At 47.0% G+C, this 17,363-nt stretch overlaps 1 protein-coding gene across 1 annotated transcript; it reads left to right on the top strand.

Annotated features, from left to right (window-relative positions):
* Nucleotides 1–13,959: 13,959 nt before the first annotated feature.
* Nucleotides 13,960–14,892, top strand: LOC306816437 (olfactory receptor 14J1-like; the record flags this gene model as incomplete). The annotated part of the gene is made up of 1 exon (XM_079332882.1): nt 13,960–14,892. The coding sequence occupies one exon, from the start codon at nt 13,960–13,962 to the stop codon at nt 14,890–14,892; it is 933 nt and encodes a 310-aa protein (XP_079189008.1).
* Nucleotides 14,893–17,363: the final 2,471 nt, after the last annotated feature.

The raw sequence follows: 17,363 nt of genomic DNA, 5'->3' as shown, positions 1-17,363 counted from the left end.
GGAACAGCACCTGGCTCAGGGCCCTCTGTGGGGACAAGAGAGCACCTGGGACATGCCCAGCCCCTCCCAAAACAGCCTGCGAGCCCTTCAGGTACTTCCACCAAGCCTGGTAGCACCTGAAGGGCTCCAGGGATGGGGAAATCCCTCCCCCACCTGCTGCCTTCACACCTGCACAGGTGGAAATTGCTGCCCCAAATCCCCTACCTGGGGTCATTCACACCCTCCAGGTGTTGGGGGGGCACAGCTGGAGGTAGCAATGCAGGTGGGGTCTTACCTGAGCTCCCCTCAGCTGCTGCCACAGAGTGGGGATGGGCCCAAGGCTTCTCTGCAGCTTTTTACCTGCACCTGGGCTGGTTTGGGGCTCACCTGGGCTGAGCTGAACTCACCATGTGATCCACACGGAGCCTGTTGAGCACCAGCACAGAGCCAGAGAACAAAGCCTTGAGAGCCAAGAGCTGGGCCAGCTGGGGCTGGGCACCTCCCTGCCCCTGGGGACAGCCAGCAGGGCAGGTGACACCCCTGGCAGGGGACAGCAGCTCCCACTGCCCCCAGGGGTGGGGAGGGGCACAGAGCTGAGGGGGGGTGATGCTGGGGGCATACACCTGGGCAAAGAGCTGGGTACAGAGCTGGGGGGTTGGTCTTGATGCCTTAAGATCCAAGTTTTCTGTTCTGCTTGGGTATGCTTTTCATTGTGCTTTAAGTTGATGAAGGTGAAATAGTCTGATACCAGCTATGGACTCAAGGACAGTTGTCCTCAGGCTACAGGCCCTGAGTATAAACAATATGAGAAGAGGACGATTTGGCCAGGAGAAAAAGGAAATGACATTCTACAAATTGAAACTGTTGATTGGATGGCCAGAGTTTATGAGTGTAAAATCATGTGACCTTTTTCTCTCTCGCTTCCACCTGAGAGCCACTCGGACAGGGCAGGGGCCACGCTGTGGCACTGTGCAGCCAGGGTGTGGCCTTTGCAGGCCTTTCAATAAATACCCATTTTATTTCCCCTAACTCTGTGTGATCTCTGTTCCAGCTTCTAAAGACAACAGTTTTTGGCGAGCCAGGCAGGAGAGGAGGCGTCTGGAAAATCCCTGGACTGAGGCTGACAGCTCTGGAAGGGCCCAACGCAGGTCCAGAGATATCAGAGCCAAGAACCCTGGGAACAGAGAAATGTGAGTGACGGAATAAAAGGGTATTCTGTTTGTTTAGCATCTGGGTTAGGTGCTGTGACAGTCCATCTGAGCCTCTCATCTGTTTCTGCCCAACGACCCTCACCTGAGGCCTGCGCTGCCCAGGGATGGGAGGAACGCCAAGTGACTGTTCCGCAGGTGATGCCTACCAGGACTGGTTTCTCATGACAACTAGTCACGGGGCGCTGACTCAACAAAGCTACCACAGATGGAAGAACAATGGACTGGTCCGGTATGGGCTGCCCTGCATGTGTTCATAACAACAAAGATGGTTTGGTGTGCCTTGAAGCGTCCTGTTTCCACCTGTTCCCCAGCGTAACTATCTCCACATACAATAGTCCATAAATCTTCCCACCTTTTGGCCAGAAGCCACTCGCTTTGGGAAAGGACTATAAAAGTGACTCTCAGAGAAGACCCCCGAGATCTCACCAGACAGCAACAGACATCTATTGGCTGCTCCACGAGGATTCGTCTGCCCGTCTTGGTAGCTATAATCCCGACCACCCTCTCTCTCTCTCTCTCTCTCTCTCTGTCCCACTATCACATTTTGATTGGCACTAAATAAAGTGCATTTCTGTAAAAGTAAACTGGTTTTGTCCCCTGCTGTGTCTTTTGCGCTCTGAGATCCATAAAAGAACCAGTCGCAACTCACTCTTGAATTGGGCGGCCTGTGACATTTTTTTGGCGTAGTCAGCAATTGAATTCCCAATACTGGGGGAGTTGGAGTTTCTGTGCACTTTGTACCAGGGGAAGACCTGTGCCATTTCAGCCGCACCTAGCCTGTCAGTGCCGTAAAGACTTGTCCAAGTTTAGGACAAATTTGGGGAAAAAGACCTCCAAAGGGCCCTCCCCCGCTTTTCTTTTTCACAATTCCTTCCTTCACTGAGCTCAGAAAGAATTGTTCTTCTGGTGAAAATGGAAAAAACTTTTTTGTTAACAAAAATACAAAAGAAACACTCCCCCAGCCCAAACCCAGATGAGACGAACCCAGCCGGTCCTCGCCGGGGAGAGTGGCAGAGCCTCCCAAGCCAACCTCCAGCAGCGGTTCCCAAAGTCCAGATCTTCGTCCTCCGGAGTCGGTGCAAATCCCTGGAGCAGGGAGGAGGGAGAGAGGGGGAGGGGCAGCCGGGAGCAGGCCAAAGCAAGCCCAAGACAAGCTAAAGCGAGCCCAAGACAAGCAAAAGCAAACCCAAGACAAGCCAACAAAGGGGCACAGACAAAACAGCTGGGGAAAAAGGAAAAAAACGGCCAAAGCAGCCAGGGGAGGGGGTTTACAGCTGAGCAGATGGCAGAGAGCAAGACACAGCCCACAACCGAAGCGCAGCAAGAGCCAAAGCCGGAAAACACCAGCCTAGATAAAACCATCCGAGGGAGGGACCGGCAGCTGCACGGGGGAAGCAAGGAGAGGAGCCAGTCCAAACATCAGCCCATAACAGGACTGAACAGTGTTAGAAAGCAAGGGAGGTGGTATTGGGTTCTTCCCGCAATCTGCACACAGACCCAGGTGGATAATCAACTCCATTCCAGTTATCGGAGAATTTTTTTTTAAAGGATCTTAGCTCAGCAAAAGATAGGACTTATGTTTTTTGTTGTTTGCTGCTTGGTGTAGTCGAGGAGACACCCATTGTGAAACTAAAGAGAACCTCCCAAGCGGTTTGGTCTCCTCAGCCACTCAGGGATGACAGGGTGTTGTCCCCAGCAGAAGTCTGGGTGACAAGTGTTTCTCTTCCTGAAGTGGTTTTTCCCCCTCGCACATAATCGTAACTCAGAGGTTACAGTTGTTGTATAATTATTGTATTTGACTACATGGGATAACGAAGAGACAAGTGGTTTTTGTAGTTAAGTTTGTACCTCCCAAGTAGTGTGTCTCTTCACCCGCTCCAGGGAAGAGAAGGGATTCACAGTTTCAGCTGTGCTTTTTGTGTAACTTTAAGTGTGTCTCCCTGAGAGTGGTTTTAGTCCCTTCATAAAAATGTCTGAAAATGATAAAGCTGCATTTTACGCTTTACTAGCAAAGTATAATGCCAGACCCTCCCAAGGGGGGGAAGACTGGGCACACAATAATTGGTTTAATTTAGAAAATGTGATTGATAGGATATATTCTTTGCAACACGAAACAAAATTCAAACTGAGCAAGAAAAATAAAACTACACTTTGCTCAGTTCTAGGTGCTTGTCTTTCAGCTGCTGTAGAATCTCGTTTTAAACGAGTGAGTGAGGAAAGTGCAGTGATAGACTCCTTGCAAAACCTGGTAGAAGCTTTGCAAAAATATTACAGGAGAAAACAAATCAGATAGAAACTCTGCAAAACCAACTAGAGCAGGAAAGAAATCACAACTATTTGCTACAACTATCATATGCCTCACAACATGCAGATACACCTAATGAAACAGAAGAAAAGGAAACATATCACTTAAAACAGATATACCCACAAAAAGAACTAATACACATACAAAATAGTGGGGAAAATTGCTGTTCTAAAATGAGACCTCTCATTAAAACGGAACATAGATACCTGAACGACGAGGATTTTGACCCCCACATAACATCCAAAGAAATACCATACACTGCTACTGAATTGGCCAAAATAAAGAAAGAATACTCACGTCTCCCACAAGAATCTGAGACCGAGTATGTCTTTAGAGTTTCACTCACTGGAGGAGAACAAATTAAATTAAGTGAACAAGAAGCCAGTGGGTACTGGGGGCCTGGAGTTTTCTTAACAACTGGAAACTCTCGTGTTCCACGGTCTCTAACACAGCATGCAGCCTACTGGGCTGGGGGATTTAGCCCCCTAGAAAGAGGTGATCCTCTAGCCATAACTAGCACCCCAGACCAACTCCTAAAAAACATTCACAAAGCTGCCTGCTTGCAAATTACACATGAAATACAATTCACTGCTGGTCATAAATCACCTATGCAATTACCTGTAAATGTAAAACAATACTCTCTCCTCTCTGGTGCCAAAGTAAAGATCAAACCGGTTATACAAGACTTGCAAAACTCCCCTGTATGGCCAATCCAAAAACCCAAACCTGACACTGTAGCTGTGTACCAATACATACATGATGTATTGATAGGAGGAGAAGAAAAAGAAGAAGTGAGGGATGTGCAACAGAAAATAATTTTCCACCTAGAAAACCCCAACTTGCAAATTGCCTCAGAGAAAATTCAAAAACCTTCTCAGGAAGTGAAGTTTTGGAAAACTAGGACTGCCCCCCCTGACAGAGTGGCCCAGAAATCCTCAGTAACAGAAGGAACTGTAAAAAATCTGGCAATAACAGAAACTGAGAACTTGGGCAACAGCGATGACAAACCTGCCTCAATAATTAAAGTAGCCACTGCTTTCTCCCCCAAACAATCTTTGTTCACTAATTCTTTGTTCACTAGTGCTTCTGCTGAGCAAATTATTGCTGGGGGACAGGGTGACTCTTGGGTTGAGGTGCTGATGGTTATTTGGGGTGTTTTCCAGCTTGAAGTGCAGAGTGCCTTTCTTGTTTGCAACTACACTGACTCTTACACTGTGTTTAAAGGAGGTACAGAGTGGCTTCCTTCTTTGCAGCAAAATGGCTGGGGAGTTAACAGAATTTCTGTCTGCATAGTTCCATCATTTTAACCCCCTGCCTCTTTGTGGCAGATTCTGTTGTGTTTACTTTTCACAGAATAATACCATGGAACGTGACGATTAATTGCTGAATCCCTTATTGAACCTGTATACAGTTACAGCACAGGACCTTGCAGCTGTGTTTTATTTTGTGAGAATTTAAAATCAAAATTGAACTGTTGTACAATTTTTCCAAAAAAATTATGTGTGGGAAAAACAATACAAAATATAAAGGAGAACTTGATGTCAATGTTGTAACACCTACTACCCAACCACCGGTTATACTGAGCCTGAAGATTTTTGAAATTGGACCCTATGTAATTAAGAAAACTGGCCAACAGCAAATATTGTTTAATTCGGCATGATCTTTTAAACAAGTCAAATTGCCAATGCAAAACAATGTTTCAGTAATTCAGCCAGCTTGTTCACCTTTCCTAGAGGTGGACAAACAACCTGGTTGCAAAACCAGGAGGATCCTTTCAAGAAACAAACGAGACATAACCGGTGTTGTGGGAACAGGATTGGGAATTTTAAATAGCATTAATTCAGAAGTACTAATAAACAAATTAGTTGCCACCACCAGAGACCTGACCAAATTGAAACAACCTCTGCAGTCCTCTTTAACAGCCCTGGGAACACAACAGTGGTTATTATCAAACATTTTACCAGATTGGGAAAAGACAAATGTAAATGATCACAAATTGATAATTGATGCTCTTGGTATTGCTCAAAACAACATATCTTTTGCCCTCAGCTGTATCCAGGCACAGCCTTGGATGCAAACAGTTGTTGCCTCAATTATAAGGGAAGGGGAAGAAGGCATCTTCCCTACTGAAATCCGGACAATAATTTGGGACAATGCTAATGATTTTGAAAGGAAGTTTCAGTCCTGGTGGAATTTGGTAAACTTTACCTTCAACCCCAGTACAAACACAGCCACAGCCTTTGTGTTGACAATATGCAATGCTTCAGTGCATTTGATACACCCCATCATTGCATTAGGATTGAATCACCACGGAACTATTCTCTATCCTTTCGAGCATAGAGAATGGGCCCGTCAAATTAGTAAAAAATGGCAAACTGTTAATTTAGAATCTTGTGTTGTTCAGGAGCAACTAGGTTTCATTTGTGAAAGCAATGCCATTGTGGCCCAAGACATCTGTTTAGGCACAGAGCAAAATATCTGTCATTTTGAAATACACCTTGATGAGACTCCTGCAACAGTGCTGGTATACATAGGAAATGGATGTGTGTGTGTAATAACTGCTTGCAACTCAGTGTTTGTAGAAAATGTAACAGTGGATCTAAAAAATAATTTAAATTTTTGTGTTTGTAATTTTACCACAATCATGGGCTGTGACTTTTCTTATACTGTTCCAGTTATGTCTCATCACCTTTTGCAATCCAATTTTACACTGATTCATCAGTTAGTGCCAGCTCCCATTGGGATGAACCACACTTTGATTAAACAATTGTTGCTTCAGCAGGACTTAATTGGAATCTTGGAAAAGATCAAGAAAAATGGACAGAAGACCCTGGTGACAGTTCATCACGATGTGAGAGAAATACATCAGGTTTTAGAAAGGGTAAAAGGGAATGCTGAACTCAGGTGGTGGGATACTCTTTTTGGGTGGTCACCTACTGCTACCAGCATCCTAAACAAATTGTGTCATCCCATTGTTGTGCTTTTGATTTTAGTTTTAATCAGTTTTGTTTTGTCAGTCATTTTATACATCCTGAATTGGAGAATGGTAAAACGGCTGACATAACTGGCATCAACAATGGAAGCACATAATTTGATCACTACTCCATCTGCTAAAGATACCCCTAAAGTTATTGATACCAAACAAATTACACGAGCAGTAAAAGTCAGGCCTTTAACAGCAAACTGATTAAAATTGTGTGTTATTGGTTATGATTGGTATAATCAGTTTTAGTAATGTTAAGCTTCTGATTAAAATGGTTTTGGAAAATAATTGTTTTAATCATAGAACATATTATACTGATTTGTTTTAATTTTGATTGTTTAAATGTTATTTTATTAATTAATTTTGATTCTAATTGTTAGAATTTTAATTGTTTGAACGTCATTTTATTGATTTGGTTTTGATCCTAATTGTTTGAATTTTAATTGTTTGGAAGTTATTTTATTGATTAATTTTGATTGTTTAAAAGATATTTTAGCTAATATCATTGTGATTTGTTTGAAAATTTATTTTAATCAATCTTGGTGTGATTATTTTTCACTATTTTCCTGTTTATTTTCCTTCCTTTTCCTTTTCCTTTTCCTTTTCCTTTTCCTTTTCCTTTTCCTTTTCCTTTTCCTTTTCCTTTTCCTTTTCCTTTTCCTTTTCCTTTTCCTTTTCCTTTTCCTTTTCCTTTTCCTTTTCCTTTTCCTTTTCCTTTTCCCTTTCCTTCTTATCCCCGGTTTTTTGTTTTCCCTTTTCCTATTCCCGGGATGTGCTACCAAGGGCGGGTCCTGAAGATGCTACAAGATCACAACATCATGCTGATGGAGTTTCTCAGCGACGCTCGTTGGTCACGGGGTGATGTGAGAGTCCGTCTGAGCCTCTCGTCTGTTTCTGCCCAACGACCCTCGCCTGAGGCCTGCGCTGCCCAGGGATGGGAGGAACGCCAAGTGACTGTTCCGCAGGTGATGCCTACCAGGACTGGTTTCTCATGACAACTAGTCACGGGGCGCTGACTCAACAAGCTCCCACAGATGAAAGAACAATGGACTGGTCAGTATGGGCTGACCCACGTGTGTTCATGACGACAAAGGTGGTCTGATGTGCCTTGAAGCGTCCTGTTTCCACCTGTTCCCCCGCGTAACGAGCTCCACATACAATAGTCCATAAATCTTCCCACCTTTTGGCCAGAAGCCACTTGCTTTGGGAAAGGACTATAAAAGTGACTTTCTCAGAGGAGACCCCCGAGATCTCCCCAGACGGCAACGGACATCGACTGGCTGGCTCCACGAGGATTCGTCTGCCCGTCTTGGTAGCTATAATCTCGACCCCCCTTTCTCTCTCTCTCTCTCTCTCTCTCTCTCTCTGTCCCACTATCGCATTTTGGTTGGCACTAAATAAATTGCATTTCTGTAGAAGTAAACTGGTTTTGTCCCCTGCTGTGTCTTTTGCACTCTAAGATCTATAAAAGAACCAGTCGCGACTCGCTCTTGAATTGGGCGGACCGTGACAGGAGGTCAATGCAGTCATTGGTCACAGGCAATGTGCCTTCAGGAGGGGGAAAGTCCTGCTTCTCAAACCTGCTTGCCTTTTACAACAGTGTAACCCACCGAGTTGATGGAGACAGCTGATGTCGTCTTTTTGAATTCCAATAAAGCTTTAGATGCTGTCTCTACCAGGATCCCTCTGGAGAAAGTGTTCCAGCCCCCAGCTGGATAAACATGCCATGTGATGGGTGAGCAGCTGGCTCATGGGTCAGGCACAGGTGACAGCGCCTGGGGTGACACCAGACTGGTGACCTGTCACCAGTGGGGTCTGCAGGGCTCCACTGTCAGTCCTGTGCCCTTCAACATCCTCATGAAAGACCTGGATGCAGGACTTGAAGGATAGTAAGTAGTTTGCAGACAGCACTAAATTGGAAGGAGCTGTTGACTTCCTCAAGGGCAGAGAGACTTTAAGAAATCCAAGAGAGGGGCAATCGTCAACCACATGAAGTTTAACAAGGCTGAAAGCACTTGCAGGACACCCCATAGCAGTCTACAGCTTTGTCTTGGAGGGGCAGGCACCAACCTCTGAGCTCTGCTGAGCAGTGAGAAGACCCCAGGGAAAGGCTTGAAGCTGTGCCAGGGCAGGGTCAGGCTGGAGATCAGGAGAAGATTCTTTGCTTACAGGGTGATGGGCACTGAGCGGCTCCCGAGGCAACGGTCCTGAGCCACAGCTGCCAGAGCTCCAGCAGCATTTGGACAAAGCTTTCAGGTGTTGAGAATTGGTTAGAAAGCCACGGACACAACTGTGGATATGGCTCGGCTGAGGCCTTGTTGCAGGAGAGCAGCTCCTGCTAAGTAGCAGCTAGGCCTTGCTCTTAAGCAGATTTTGCTGAGCAGCAGTGTTTGCTTTTAAGAGACTTTTGCAAAAGCAATACAGCTAGCATAATTTGCAGAGTTAGTCGATAAGTGATACATATGTCCATTGTGCAATCAAGGCCTTAACTTCCAGGGAAGCACGTAGCAAGCGAGGTATAACCCTGGGACGGATACTATATAGCAATAAGTATAAGGGAAGTAGGAGCAGCAGAATAGCACGTATGCTTTTTGGCTAGAAATTCAGTAGGTGTGATTATCTCACACTCGCAATAACCAATAATAAGAGAAGGTGTACATAGTAAAAACCAATAAGATTGTACTAATATGAATAATGCTGATTTATGCTGTTTTGGGCTATAAAACTGTCTGATGCTCTCAATAAAGTTGGATTATGCTTTATCAATTACATTGATTGTCTGGCTAATCCCCTCGCCGTTCCTCCGCAAGTGGCTCCACGCCCCCGCAAAAAGTCCCAATTCTGGGCTCAGATTTTGGGCTGAAAATGGAGATTTTTGGGCTTACCTGAAGGCACAGCTCCTGCATGGGCCACAGGTGAGGAATCAGGGATTCAGGATTGGCTTCCAGGAATTCATCCAGGACTTCCAGAGCATCAGCACTGTGATCCTGGAGTGGAAATTCCTGGAATTAAGCCAAAGATTTCCTTGAATTTTACCCAAGTTTCCCCATTTCACCCTCAAATTTCCACAAAATCCCCACTGACCTTAATGGGGTAAACCTGCTTGCTCAAAATCCTCATTGACTTCAATGGGGTAGACCCAATGCCCCTAAATCTCTATTGTTTCTAGTGGGGGGACCTGGTGTCTGAAAGATCCCTATCGGGATGTTAATATGACAAGAGATGAAGCAACTGACAGATGTTGTAAAAGATGGCTTATTGCTTTATGGGATCAGTCTCACAAAATGGTGAGACATTAAAGGTGTTACATCCAATGCCATAGTATCAAAGCCACCTCATTCTTAGTTACAATGCCTTATGTTAGTTTTTTAGCAAAATCTATGAAGTTTGCTAACCAATCATTAATTGCTTTGCTTCCCGTGGCTTTGTTGCAATGTGTCATTTTTCAACCAATTATATAACATTTCACGAAATTACATTGATGCATCTTAAACCTCGAACTAACTATAACAGGTTTTATAGCTAAACTTTAAAATATTTTACTATCTTCCTTCACATATTCTGTTGCTTATAAAATACATATTTCTGTTTGCTTAAAATATGTATTTACTTAAACTGCAAATTTATATTCTTGTTTCATGTCTGTTTCACTTTAACACTCTAATTCTCCAAACCTTCTCCAAGGTCTTAAGTCAAACCTTGTATCCATTTCTATCTCTGAGCCTGTATGCAGAAGGCCCTGAGAGCTCTCCATGCCTGCATTTCCCATACCACAGTATCTCAATGGACCCTTGGTTTCATGAGGGCTCAAAATGGTAGAAGGGTCTCCTTCTCCTGCCCTGTAGTGTAACTGTTGCCATTAGGAGCTGGAACATAGATCACACAGAGTTAAGGGAAATAAAATGGGTATTTATTGAGAGTCCTGCAAAGGACACACCCTGGCAGTACCAGTGCCATAGTGTGGCCCCTGCCCTGCCTAGATGGCTCCAAGGTGGAAGTAAAAGATGGCTTGGTCGCCTGATTTCACATTTTTATAGATTTCAGTCCATTTGCATACTCCCTTTGGAGTCGACCATCCAATTAAGTCTCAAATTGTAAGGTGCCATCCTCCTCACCTCCTGGCTGGCCCACCTTTCTTCTTTCACATTGTTTATTCTTAGGGCCTGGAGTTTGAAGAAACTGACCTTGAATCAATAGCTGGAATCAGACTGTTTTGTCTCCATCACCCTAAGCACAATGGAAAAGTATACCCAAGCAGAACAGAAAACTCAGAACTTAAGGCATCATAATAAAGGTCTCCTTGGTTCCACGGTGTCAGAATGGCCCCATCGTCCCATGGAGCCCCACACTGTCACTGTGCTCCCCTTGTTTCCATGAGGCCCTGCTGTGCTACAATGGCCCCAATGGCTACAATGGTCTCTAGAGAGACTCTCTACAACCACCTGAAAAGAGGCTGTAGGCAGGTGGGGGTCAGTCTAAACTACTGAACAAACACTGTCAGAACGAGAGTCTGTCTTAAGATGAGCCAGGGATAGTATAGGTTTGATACCAAGAAAAACCTTCACTGAAGCAGTGATTGGGCACTGGAATCTTCTGCCCAGAGAGGAGTGGAGTCACCGTCCCTGAAGGCATTTGAAAAGAGACTGGGCGTGTCACTCAGAGCCATGATTAAGTTGATGAGGTGACATTAGGTTATAGGTTTGACTTGAGGATCTCCAAGGTCTTTTCCAATCTTGGTAATTCTGTGATTCTCTTTCGTAATAATCTCCATTGTTCCATGAGGCCCTGCAATGTCTCAATGGTCCTTTGGTTTCATGAGTCCCCCACAGTGTAACAATGGACCCTTGGTATTATGAGGTTCCCCAGTGTCACAATGGTCTCTTGGTCACAATGCACTTCTGATTCTGAGTTTTCATACTCTCAGCAACAGTTCCGCAGTATCACCATGGACCCTTTGTTCCATGAGTTTCTGGAATATAACATGGTCACCTTGGTTCTGTGAGGCTCTGCAGTGTGACAATGGACTCTTTGGTTCTGTGAGGTTCTGCAGTGTCACAGTGTACCCATGGTTGCAGGAGGTTCCATAGTGTCACCATGGCCTCCTTGGATCTGCAGTAAACAATGGACCATTGGTTCCATGAGGCCCCACAGTGTCACAAGAACCCATTGGTTCCATGAGGCCTTTCTCTATCACAATGGACTTTTGGTTCCATGAGGTTTCTCAGTGCCACGGTGGTCTCCTTGGATCTGCAGTGTAACAAGGGACCATAGGTTCCATGTGGCTCCACTCTGTCAAAATGGATTTTGGTTCCATGAGCTCCAACAATATCAAAAGGCGCCTTTGTTCCTTGAGGTTCCATAGTCTAAAAGCTGACTCCTTGGTTCTGTGAGGTTCACTATCATCAAATTTCCAAAATATTGAAATAAGTTTCCTTAACACAAATTTGATGAAAAAAAAACATTTTTTCAGGCCTCAAGGCAAATGTGCAAGGGTAGAATAACTCCTATCCTTCTGTGGATTCGTCATTCTAAAAGTGTGTTGCTTATATTAAGTTGCTACATGTGTATTAAAATGTACCCATTTCCTAAAAACCCATTGCAATTTCCCAGTTCCTGTTCATTCTATCACTGCACCCTTGAGCCAGATGTGTTCTTGTCTTCACACCTTGCCTGCTGGGAAAGCAGCCCCTGCATGCCTTGTTCTTGTGCTAAAAATTTACAGGCATGGTAAGAATTTTACTAAATTTTTTGTCAGAGACACGTTTACTTTCCTTGTTCCGACCTGTCACCAGTGCCTCCATCTGGTACCTCTATCTGGTACCTTTGGGAACTTTCTCAGTCCTGTATCTCAGTGAGACCCATTAAAAGTTCAAGAAACTTTCAAGTTTCAATTTAATTTTGAGTTCTTGAGAGGATTTTTGAAAAACATTCTCTCAGGGACTGAATCTAATTTAAAAAAGACCAAACCCCTGAGAGGGTCATCAAAGTCATTGTGTTGTGTCTCCTGGCACAGAGGGAGATAATGGCAACCAGGAAAAGCTTCAAAAATACATTTCTGCTGAGAAGCTGCTCCTCTCCCAGCCCAGCAGGGCTGAGGGCACTGCCTGCAGGCACTGAGGGGACAAGAGCCAGGCACAGACAGGCTGAAGGCAATCAGGACTGGGAAGACACTGAGCTGAAACTTCACTTGGGGAAACATCTTCACAGCCCTGGACATGGTGAGTCTGTGGGTGCAGGGCAATGTCCCCTGTGCTCCTGGAGGGATCTCCTGGAGCCAGCACAGCCCACAGCCTGGGGATGTGTCAGGAGGACTCTCCCAGTTTCTCTGAGGCACAGGAGGAGGAGAAGGATGTGCTGCAGAGCAGGGCTGCCCTGGGCACCATCAGAGGGAAAGGGCAGGATGGCACCTGCTGCCAGGGATGGCTGCAGGGGCTGAAGCTGGGGCTGCAGCCAGGGCTGCCCAGGGCTGTCCTGCAGAGCAGCTCCTGCAGCCCTCAGGGCTCTTGGCCAGCCCAGGGCATGTGCCACCTGCCAGGGGCAGCTCTCAGCCTGCCTGGCAGCTCCCCATGCACTGTGGGGAGAAGTTGGAGGTGGAAGGAGCCACCCCCATCAGGACAGATTCCTCCTATTGTGGAGATGGTGCTGCATGGCCAGGGCTGCTCTCAGCTTTCTCCTCAAGGGAAGGGAAAGGGGCTGTCAGGTGTGTCTGTGTCACTGAGACTCCTGCACTGTCCCACTGGACATCAGCAGATCTGCCTCAGATCTCCCTCACAAAGTGCCTCCTCACCATTCTCTGGTTACAGACAGCAGCAGCAGCACCTTGGCTTGCAGCATCTCAGTTTGTCTGAGCTGCCCTTAAGGCCCTGCTTCCAGGAAGATGCCCCTGAGCAGTGCCCAGTGCTAGTAGGGGTGTGCAGGGCAGAGCTGAGCCCCCAGGACTGGGCTGGGCTCTGGCAGTGGTACAGGGATAAGGGATATCAGGCCTTGGATACAGAGAAACAGCTCCTAATAGGCACAACTCCAGGCATCAAAGAGCCAGGACAGCCCTGGAAGTCCTTCTAAGTCCAGCTGCACAGGGAAAGAGAGAATGGTTTAGGAAGATTGACTTTGAAACTGGAACCTTCAAAGAATCCACTTTGTTTTTCCAGCACACTGTAATTTTGATCACCGTGAAATAGTGGGGGGTGTAATGAGCACAGGGCAGCTGTGTGGCACCAGCAGGTCTGACTGTAATGGGGCCCAGGAGCTCTGTTTTCCCTCTAGACTCCCCAGTGTTCAGGCTAAGAGCAATGCTGAAGAAGAGGCAGTAATTCAGCAGTGCAAAATGGATATTAAAAAAAAATAAATTACTGAAGTTTCTCCACAGGAAGAGAAGTAGTTTTGCGAGGATTAATAATATAATTGCACAGAATTAACTCAAGAAAATCTTTTCCAGCTTGTCATGTCTTCTCTCAGTGGTCCACCATGCCCATATGGCAGAAATGTCCAATAGCAGCTCCATCAGCCACTTCCTCCTGCTGGCACTGGCAGACACGAGGCAGCTGCAGCTCCTGCACTTCTGCCTCTTCCTGGGCATCTCCCTGGCTGCCCTCCTGGCCAACGGCCTCATCATCAGCGCCGTAGCCTGCGGCCACCACCTGCACACCCCCATGTTCTTCTTCCTGCTCAACCTGGCCCTCACTGACCTGGGCTGCATCTGCACCACTGTCCCCAAAGCCATGCACAATTCCCTCTGGGACACCAGGAACATCTCCTACTCAGGATGTGTTGCTCAGCTCTTTTTCTTTGTGTTTTTCATTTCAGCAGAGTATTTTCTCCTGACCATCATGTGTTACGACCGCTACGTGTCCATCTGCAAACCCCTGCACTACGGGACCCTCCTGGGTAGCAGAGCTTGTGCCCACATGGCAGCAGCTGCCTGGGCCAGTGGCTTTCTCTATTCACTGCTGCACACAGTCAATACATTTTCTCTGCCCCTGTGCCAGGGCAATGTCCTGGGCCAGTTCTTCTGTGAAATCCCACACATCCTCAAGCTCTCTTGCGCACACTCCCACTTCAGGGAACTTGGGCTTCTTGCTGTTTCTGGCTGTTTAGTATTTGGTTGTTTTGTGTTCATTGCTTTCTCCTATGTGCAGATCTTCAGGGCTGTGCTGAGGATCCCCTCTGCGCAGGGACGGCACAAAGCCTTTTCCACCTGCCTCCCTCACCTGGCCGTGGTCTCCTTGTTTGTCAGCACTGGCACATTTTCCTACCTTAAGCCCCCCTCCATCTCCTCCCCGTCCCTGGATCTGTCACTCTCAGTTCTGTACTCGGTGGTGCCTCCAGCCCTGAACCCTCTCATCTACAGCCTGAGGAACCAGGAGCTCAAGGATGGCTTGAGGAAAATCGTCATGAATGCTTCTCAGAAAAAATAAACTCTCATTCTCCTGTATCGCTTTTATAATATTACTCATTAATCCCCACTCTATATCCTGTTTTTTTGGTTTTGGTTGGTTTTTTTTTTTTTTTCTGGTGCATGTATGACACATTTTAGAATTTTTTCACAAGAAAATCTTTATCTTTACCATTTTTAATTCAGTATTTGCATTCCTAGTGTGAACCATAGAGTATATAATCCTGGAATTGTACTACGTATGTGCTTACACAAAATAAAAAACTTGGTATTGCTGTCTTTGCCTGACATCTTTCCTCCTTGGCTTCTCTGGAGCTGCAGAGTTGGTGCCTCTGTGCAGAGCTGGGGTGAAAAGGGAACCACAATGCTCCTCACTGCCAGGCAGCTCCAGGGCTTCTGCTCTATAACCTCCCCTTCCTTCAGTTCCACACTCCCCTTCAGAGCCCCTGTGTTGGTTTAAGGCCTCAGGGCTCTTTTAGCTCAGTTTCAATCCTGCTGTGTGACTGTGCAGGGGCTGCAGGCAGGGACAGGCCGTGGCCACTGCTGGGACAGAGCTGGGCTCTGCAACAGCATTTCCATCATGCAAGGGCATCTCCCCAGTGCAGGGCATGAAACCTTCAATCTCCTTCCCAGTTTGCTCTCAAGGATGTTCCCAACACAGACCCCTGGAGAGGAGAACATCAGTGACCAGCCAAAGTGTGGCAGTGTTGTGGCAAGATGTGGCTGTCCCAGCACTCCTCTTGCAAAGCCAGCCCTGCTTCCGTCAGTACCTCTCACCCCAGGTCACAGAGTTTGTTCTTCCCTGCCTGGAGGGACATCAAGTGACCAGGTAAGGAGTCTGTGTTTCCAGTGCAGAGACATTCCACAGCCCTGAACATCCTGTGTGTGTAAGGGACATAAACTCAGTGAGCACAAACACCTTCAGCTGGTGCTGGAGTTTCCAGAGAGTAACTTCCCCTGGGAACCCCTGGATGAAGGGCTGGGATGAGCTCCTGTGCCCAGAGCTCCTATGTCCATCCCTCTGGCCGTGGGGCACCTTGGGCAGGGGCAGGGCAGGGTGACACCCACAGGGCTGAGGTCCCTGCCAGGCTCTGGCAGTGGCAGCAGAGCCCAGGGAGCCCCTGCCCTGCTGCAATGAACTGTCTGTGTGTGTGTCAGGGAAGAACTCATGTCCCTGGACACCTCTGGGGCTGTGAGCAGGGCGTGAGCCCAGCTCAGGGGTGGGCATCTGACAGAGCCCTGGCATTGCTGGGGGTGCCCATAAGAGCAGAGTTGGGCAATTTGGCTGTGGTTAAATCCCTATGGGCATCCAGTGACAACAGAGTGTCTCTGTCACTGTCCCTCCTTACACAGAAAACCGGAGAAAATAAGGTGAACTGTTGTGGGTCACCATAAAGAGAGATTATTGTTTGGGGGATTGAAAAGCAAGGGCCAAATGTAGAAGAAAGGAAAACCATGGAGCGACAAGAATTCACCACACATAATGGTTGCTCTGGAAGACAAATATATTAATAGAGAATGTCCAGAGACCCTCTTGTCCCCCTCATGTCCCTGCTGATCAGGACATCCCACGGAATGGAAGATCCCTTGGGTCAGTCCATCCCAGCTGTCCCATCCCTGTGTCCCCAAGAACACTTGCCCCTCCCCAGGCCATTGGTTTAGGGGTTGCAGAGATGCCTCATGTGGGGCCAGCCCTGCTCAGGAACAGCCAAAGCCTTGGGCTGGGACCAAACCCACTCCAGCTCCAACAGCCAAGCACAGCAGGACAGGAGCTGCTCTGGGCAAAGGGAACTCTATCCCAGCCACACCCAGGCCAAGGGGGCTCAGGAGGCTCTTCCCACCTCTGTTACTCCAAAATTCAATGAATCCATTCCTTGGAGAGCTCTTTGAAGACAGAATCGACAGATAGGCAGAGTAGAGCCATAAAATGCACCAGTACAAACACATCAGCTCCTGTGAGGAATGAACCCTCCCAGGGTAGTGCTGTGGCAGGAGAAGCACCCAGGAGGAGGAGGATGAGCTCAGTGCATGTGTGTGTGTGTCCCAAGGAACACAGGGTGAGGGTGGCAGAGGTCAGGGCAGGGCTGGCAGTGGCAGGGCAGAGGCAGGGGCAGTGAGATGGGAGTGTGCAGCCTGCAGGGACATAGCAGCAGCTGTGGGACAGCACAGGACAAGCTGTGCTGGACATGCCAAGGGCCCTGGCAGGGCTGGCAGTGCCCAGGAGAAGCCAAGTCTTGGTGCACTGGAGCACAGCAAGGTCTGTGCCACAAGGGCTCTAAGGAGACACCTTGTCCTGAACCTAAAAATTGTATCATTTGCAACAATTCCATTATGTCCAGTGTCACAATGCTCTCCTTGGATCCATGAGGCCTCACAGTGTCACAATGGCCCCTTGGTTCCATTCATCCCACACTGTCACATGAATCTTTAGTTCCATGGTGCCATGTAGTGTAACAATGGTCTCCTTGGTTCCATGGTGACAAAGTTACCACA

This window comes from Erithacus rubecula (assembly GCF_903797595.1).
Source record: "Erithacus rubecula genome assembly, contig: scaffold_584_arrow_ctg1, whole genome shotgun sequence".
NCBI classification, from domain to species: domain Eukaryota; kingdom Metazoa; phylum Chordata; class Aves; order Passeriformes; family Muscicapidae; genus Erithacus; species Erithacus rubecula.
The sequence above is the reverse complement of the archived record's forward strand: the minus strand, read 5'-3'. Positions and strand labels throughout refer to the sequence as shown.